We start from the raw sequence: 6,854 nt of genomic DNA, 5'->3' as shown, positions 1-6,854 counted from the left end.
GCTCCCCCTCTGTGGCAGAGCCAGCTGCACCTGGACCGTGTTTGAACAGCACATGGGCAGCCGAGGCAGGTCTGAAAGCAGCTCCCCACATCCCTTCAAGTAAGTGACTGGTTTTTCATGCTTGTTTCAGGGCCAGGGTTGCAATAGAGGCTGCTTAGAAATAAATGTATGTGGATGCCCCACCCTGGCTGGGCACAGAACCAACTTATGGCGGGAGGATCATCCCGAGCGTGGAGGGTTCCTGTTTGCTACAGACCTGATTTGTGCATGGTCTGCTGCTAGCCCTGGGCTCCTGGAAGGGGCTGGTTTATGTGCATCAGTTCTCTGCCCCCACAAGTATTGCACTGAGTTTTAGTGCTGAAAACTAAACAAGGCAAACTTTATGGCGAGGAGGAAAATGGCCTGACTCATCCCCATGTTGCTGCAGCAGTGTGTTAGCGTGGCTCTTGTGAAACAGCGTGGCAGAGAATCCAGCCCCGGGCTTCCAGCATGCGGATGTTAAGTGCTTTGACAGCGTTTGTGGAATAGAGTTGCTTGGGGCTGGGAATAATTGAGAATAGCGGGCAGAGCTCTGTGCTCCCTCCATCCCAGTTGCGCCGTGGCCCTGGGTGGAGCTGCGCAGTGATCAGGATCCACTTAGCCTGCCAGATGTGTGTGGACCTTTTACAATTGGGTTCCCTTTGTCTCAAACGTTGAAGACCCCCTGCTCTGTCACAGGGGTTGGAGTGTGCACACTTAACCCCCCGCACGTTGTGTGCCATCCAACAGATGCAGGCAGCCACACAAGAGGTTTTGATCCAAATTCTGGGCTTAGCTGAGACTGCCTTTGCCAATGCTATGCCCCAGGCAGGCTGAGCTATCGGCTCCTACCTGGATCCTTGCTGCTCGCTGGGGATGCTTAGGATTCACACCTTTCAAACCTTAAAAGTGAAGCAAAGCCCGTGAGAGCGAGGCAGATCGCACAGGTCTCAGCCAACCTCCCCCTGTAGCAAGCCCAGAATTTGGACTGAAACCTCTTGCATGGCCACCTGCATCTCCTGGATGGCGCACAACATGCAGGGGGATTAAGCATGCACACTCCAACCCCCGTGACAGAGCAATGGGTCTTCAATGTTTGTGTTATATCAGATAAAGGGAACCCAATCATAAAGTTCCCCCCTGAAAGGCCCATACACATCTGGAAGGCTGAGCTGATCCAGATTGCTTTTAACCCCCCCCACCTCCAGCTCCTGTGCTACGCATCGAAAAAGCCCCATGCTACAAGCCCAATAGCCGGAGCAGTCCTGCCACAGTGGCTGGGCTTTCTCACAAGTGGATGCTACGGGCAGGGGTCCCTTGTTAACAAAGCGGCAGCTGCATACAGACACTGTGCACCCATAGCAATGGGTGTAAGAAGATTTCAGCCCCATTTCTCAGTGCTGGCATTGTCACACGTAGCCACAACATGCAGGACAACTGAGCTTGGGTGTATGCTGCAGGTTCCAGACAGCAGAGACCAGTCAGGCAGGGGCATAACCTAGACCCCAGTGTAGACATTGCTGTGGTGGCAGAAATGTGATCTGGCAGAATCGATTGTTTCAGAGGACTGGCAAAATTGCAGTTTGGCCCATACGAAGTACTCTGCTGCTGTGGCTACCAATATAGCAAGACACACTGCTCAAGAAAGCACCACGCTCCCTGTATCTATTCCAATGCAAAGGAGTTTTTAACCCACAGAGCACCAATCCTTTCATCATCATGGGATCCTGTTGACTGGGGATCCTTCACCCAGCCTAAAACTACCCTACGAAGCCAGCTGGCCTGCTGTTACTATCAGAGAAGCAAGATTTATTTGGTGATATCTTTTACTGGGCCAACTACAGAGTTGAGAGAGAGGCCAGAAAAGCTTCCAGGCAAAACACACCTTTCCCCAACTCCAGCGGAAAAAGCAGACGTGACCTAAGCTAGACACTGGGGGAAACAAAAATAATTGCTTTAAATTTCCTTTTCTATTTAAACACTTGTCTAACATCTTTCCCAACTATGTAGTTGGTCTGATAAAAAGATATCATTACAAAAATATTCTCATATATTCCCTGGACTAGCAGCTACAAGAGCACTACAACACCCCTGCTGTTACTATCGTCAGATAGTACACCACTTGGCCCTGCGGGTCTCCAAACATTCGTTAGGCCCCAGGTAGGCATGCAGCAGCAATGCAATTTGCCCCAAGTTGCATAGCAAGGTTATAGCAGAGCTGAATAATAAAGCAAATGGTAATCTAGTAAGGAAGGCTCGAATGGCCTCACAGGGTGCTTGTACACTTTATCGGGTTTTTCTAGCTAAAGATATTCTCTGGAGAGAGGAGGTAGCCACCGCAGAGATGGGCTCAGAGGCAATTTCTTTGGTCTTTTAGTAACCAACCCCACAGAGAGTCTTTCTGGGTATTCACAGGGAAACCAAATGCCTGACGTTTTCCTTGTACCTTGGGTTGACTCTCTCCGCTCTTCCTTTACTCTGCGTTTGTCAAGGTGATTTGAAATCCTTGTAGGGAAGAACGTGTGACAGCCTGGGAACGAGGGTGAAGGCTGATACCACTACTATTTATCTTACTCTGGTCCCTGAAAGCAAGTGAGGGCAGAGTTGTGATGCTGGCGGAAAGCCAATGCAAGACTGCATTCAAAAGGCAGGATGGGGCAGAGGGTAGGGCACTTACCTAAGACCTGGGAGAGCGGGGACCAAGGCTTTACTCTGCCACAGACTGTCTGAGGGACCTTAGGCGGATCACTTAGCTTCTCTGGGCTTGATGCCCCATTCCTACAGTGGCGATAATAGCATTGCCCTACCTCCCAGGGGTGTTGTAAGGACATATATGCTAAAGAATACAAGGTGTTCAGTTAACAAGGCCACAGATGCACACAAACTCCTAACAGCCTTGCCAAAATCATCTGAATGTCAGCGTGGTCCCACCAGCTCCTAACCTTGTTGGGCCAGCCAGAAGGCACCAGGCTGAAGTTCGAACCCAGACTCCTGCTAACAAACTGGTGTTCCTGGGGTAGCACTAGTTTAGCAAGTGCTGCTCAAGGCAGGGGTGACTGGTGCCTCCTGAGTCTGGGGGGACATGCTGCAGACTGGAAGCGGCCAGCCCAGCAAACTGCAGACCACCGGCCAGAACACAGGTAAAGTTACCTCTAGCCCCCAGGCGGGGAGGGGGTGGACCCAAATCTCAACCGCGGCTGCCGCAGGCCCTGTAGGAGGAGCTGCGGCCTCTCCGCCAGGCTCTGCAGGGTCATGGTTTGCCATCCTAAGCGGTGCTGAGTTGGGGGCCAATCTCAGGGGGGGCACGTGCCCCTCCCGTAACCTCCCCTACCAGTCACCTGTGGCTCAGGGCTCTGGGCACACTGACCCTCAGCATCATCCAGCCTCACAGAAGGGAGTAGCTCCTCTCTCTACACGCACCCCTCCTCTGTCCAGAGTGCTAGGGAGAGGAATGGGAGTGACTGGGAAAGGTTAGGGACAGCTCCCAGAACCCAGGATGCTCCATTCCTAGTAACCGTGCAATCCCTGGCTACGTCTGATGTCAGGATGGCTAGAGATTGGCCCCAGCCCACTAATCAGGCCTTCATCCACCTCTTTGCATGCCAAAATCAAGCTGGTTAAGGGGGCAGGGCAGCTACCAAAGACAAGGGGATGCGTGCCACGTCTCTCTTGCTGCCCCTTGAAAGCTGGCAGATGTAAGGCTATGTCATTTTGTCTGCGGCGCATTGTCCTCTGCAGATAGTGTGAGGCGAGACGACCCACCTCCACTTGAAAGCTCTGCCGGAGGGGAGAAGACGAGATGGCCGCCCTCATCGCTGAGAACTTCCGCTTCTTCTCACTCTTCTTCAAGAGCAAAGATGTGATGATCTTCAATGGCCTGGTGGCTCTGGGAACGGTGGGCAGTCAGGAGATCTTCTCGGTGGTTGCCTTCCACTGCCCCTGCTCCCCAGCCAGGAACTACATCTATGGACTGGCTGCCATTGGTGTCCCGGCCTTGGCCCTCTTCCTCATCGGCATCATCTTGAACAACCACACTTGGAACCTGGTGGCCGAGTGCCACAAGCGGGGCACCAAGAACTTCTCCAGCCCGGCCACCTTCCTGCTCTTCGGCTCCATCCTGGGGCGGGCGGCGGTGGCCCCCATCACCTGGTCCGTCATCTCATTGCTCCGTGGAGAAGCCTACATCTGTGCCCTGAGTGAATTTGTGGCTCCAACCTCTTTGGACAAGTTTCCAGCTGAGTATGGAGCAGAAACCCTGGCCATGTTCCCTTGTAAAGAGGTGCCAACGAACCTGACTCACTTTAAAGAAGAAGTGATCAGAAGATTAAGATACGAGTCTCAGGTACCAATTTGTTTGCCTGTATAAAGTGGGGAGGGAGCATGGCCTCACGGCTGAAGGAAGCAGGGCTCCTGGGTTCTTTTTCTGGCTCAGGATGAAAATGTCGTCTCTTAGTTAGTGGGGAGAAGTAACAGTAAGATTTCTTGGTCCATTAGTAACTCAGAAGCTTGTGCATGACCCTGCGCAAGTCATTACCCTTCTCTGTGCCTCATCGTCCTCCCCTTTCCAAAGGGAAGGCTGGTTCAGCCACCGTCTGTTAATAACTTCACTGAAGCACCAGGCTGGGAAGCCAAGTAAGGCGGAAGTCCCCAAGAAGCCAGTTCTGTTCAGAGACAGTTCCCATGCCTGCACGACTCTCCAGTTCAGCTGCTTGAAGCAGTCTCTCTTTCCAAGGTGCAAGTTGTCTGGTCAGTGTGAGGCCAGTCTCTGCTGCCAAAACCCTCCCTAGGTTTTGCATTTGCCATCAGGTTGTCCCTGCTACGGGGAAGCCATGCTTTGTGAGGAGCTACAGAAAGGTGGCAGGTCTTAGGTGAGCGAGCAGCATATGTTATCAAGACAGAGGAATGTATTTTCCTAACCATCCCCACGTGAGCTGATTGAGCAGCTTTGTTATTCTGCAGCACCATGTTAGATCCAGGCTAGACACAGACCCTCACTTCACTCACCAGTACTTCTTGTCCAGTAAGGAACAGGTAGGATTTCATAGATTCATAGACGTTCGGGCCGGAAGGGACCTATGAGATCGAGTCCAACCTCCTGCCCTGGGCAGGAAAGAGTGCTGGAGTCAGATGACCCCAGCCAGGTGTCTGTCCGGGTGTTTAGGAGTATCCATGATTTGGAGTAGGAGGGGGCTTCAGATGGGGGATGTGGGGAGAAAAACACTGGCCAAGCTACAAGAGGGTTCCAGGTCGGCAGGAGCAGGGGAGGCCTCCAGTCAGGACAAAGGCGCACCAGAAGTGGAGAAGGAAGTGTTTCCAGTCAGGATTGAAATGCATGAGTAGAACATGGGTGAGGATCTCCAAAGGCCTGCCTGTTTTCAAAGCAGTACAAGCCAGGGCTATTAATTCTTCACTTCCACCAGTCCTATGCTCAGGACTTAAGAAAGCCCAAGTCTTATGGTCTGCTAAAAAAAAAAATCCCAGTACATACTGGTGCAAACCCTGGGGCAGTCTCCGAGATCAGAGTCTGGAGTTGGATGCATTTGATCAGAGACCAGTTCTAATGCAGCCGCTCGCTGTCTCTTCCCCCAGCTCTTTGGTTGGCTGCTCATTGGTGTTGTTGCCATCCTGATTTTCCTCACCAAGTGCTTGAAACACTGCTGCTCGCCGCTGAGCTACCGACAGGAAGATTACTGGGCCCAGTACCGCTCCAACGAGGCCAAGCTCTTCCGCCGCACCGCTGAAGTCCACTCCAAGATCCTGGCTGCCGGTAACGTCAAGCAGTTCTTCGGCTTCGTGGCTCTGAACAAGGAGGAGAAGGAGCTGGTGGAGGAGTTCCCAGTGGAGGGGGTCCAGCCAAGCCCACAGTGGAACGCTATCACGGGGGTCTACATCTACCGGGAAAACAAGGGCTTCCCACTCTACAGCCGGCTCCATAAATGGGCCAAAGGGGTTGAGGGAAACGGACCAGGGCCTGATGGTCAGGAAATGGCCTTCCTAGCCGTCTAAGAGCCAGCTGCCCATGGGAGGAGGGACCAGTTCCCCATACTCTCTGTCACTTTATACTCAAAACAATATAATCAACTCAGGTGCACGGTGACCAGATACGCTGCGAATGATCCTCCAGATAGGATTATTCTTCTTAGACCACAGCAAGCAACAGGGCATCAACAGCTTCTGGATAAAGACCAGCTGCACTGTGCTGTGCTGGGGAAACAGACCCTGCCTCCCTGGGATATGACTGTCACTGCTGCTCCCACTAAGTGGAGCATAATGCAGATGCATTACCTACTGCCTAGCAAGGCAGCAGTCTCGCAGTTCTGATGCACAGGCGAACCCTTGGGTCCTGCACATGCAGGGATAAATTGAGGACCAAAGTTGAGGACCAAATATCTCAGCATGGCTGAGGTCCCTGTTTCCCATCTGTAAATGCTGCAGCCTCTTTGCATTCCTTCATTTCAGAGGGGGGTGGAAAAAAAACAAAAACAAATCATACCTTCATCTTGCAGGTCTACTGTGCCTTTCCTGCAGAAGCACCCACAGCACTTCAGAGACTGTAGCAGAGTGGGAGGGAGCGATTCACTTGGCTGGGGTGGACCTCATCTACAGTCCAACAATGCACAGAAATAGTCCAGAGTCCAATATTGCAGAGGGGTATTTAGTGAAGCAGAAGGTAGTTATCCTACAGGAATTTAGGTAGGACAGTGAACACCTTGTGTCTTTCCCAAAGTGGGAAAGATCTAGATCTCCACCCTAGAGTTCTAAAGGAACCGGCCGAGGTCATTGTGGGACCCCTGGCACGGCTTTACGAGCACTCGTGGTGCTCTGGAGAGGTACTG

General features: G+C 52.4%; 1 protein-coding gene across 2 annotated transcripts; it reads left to right on the top strand.

Moving 5' to 3' along the window:
* Positions 1–6: 6 nt before the first annotated feature.
* On the top strand, positions 7–6,590 carry CALHM2 (calcium homeostasis modulator 2). Of its 2 annotated transcripts, XM_019502755.1 has the most exons (3): positions 7–99; positions 3,757–4,360; positions 5,608–6,590. In XM_019502755.1, the coding sequence occupies exons 2-3, from the start codon at positions 3,818–3,820 to the stop codon at positions 6,022–6,024; spliced, it is 960 nt and encodes a 319-aa protein (XP_019358300.1). In that variant the 5' UTR covers positions 7–99; positions 3,757–3,817; the 3' UTR covers positions 6,025–6,590. The 2 variants fall into 2 exon arrangements, with proteins under 2 accessions (XP_019358300.1, XP_019358301.1); XM_019502756.1 differs by lacking the exon at positions 7–99 and having other exon boundaries at positions 3,204–4,360.
* Positions 6,591–6,854: the final 264 nt, after the last annotated feature.

The sequence above is a fragment of the Gavialis gangeticus genome, unplaced genomic scaffold (assembly GCF_001723915.1).
Source record: "Gavialis gangeticus isolate Ggan-Ray unplaced genomic scaffold, GavGan_comp1, whole genome shotgun sequence".
Lineage (NCBI taxonomy): Eukaryota > Metazoa > Chordata > Crocodylia > Gavialidae > Gavialis > Gavialis gangeticus.
This window is presented reverse-complemented; position numbering and strand designations above follow the sequence as displayed.

Coding starts and splice junctions, on each gene's coding strand:
- CALHM2 (XM_019502755.1), top strand. CDS start 3,818: ATGGCCGCCCTCATCGCTGAGAACTTCCGCTTCTTCTCACTCTTCTTC. Junction 4,361..5,607: donor GATTAAGATACGAGTCTCAG/GTACCAATTTGT, acceptor CTCTTCCCCCAG/CTCTTTGGTTGGCTGCTCAT.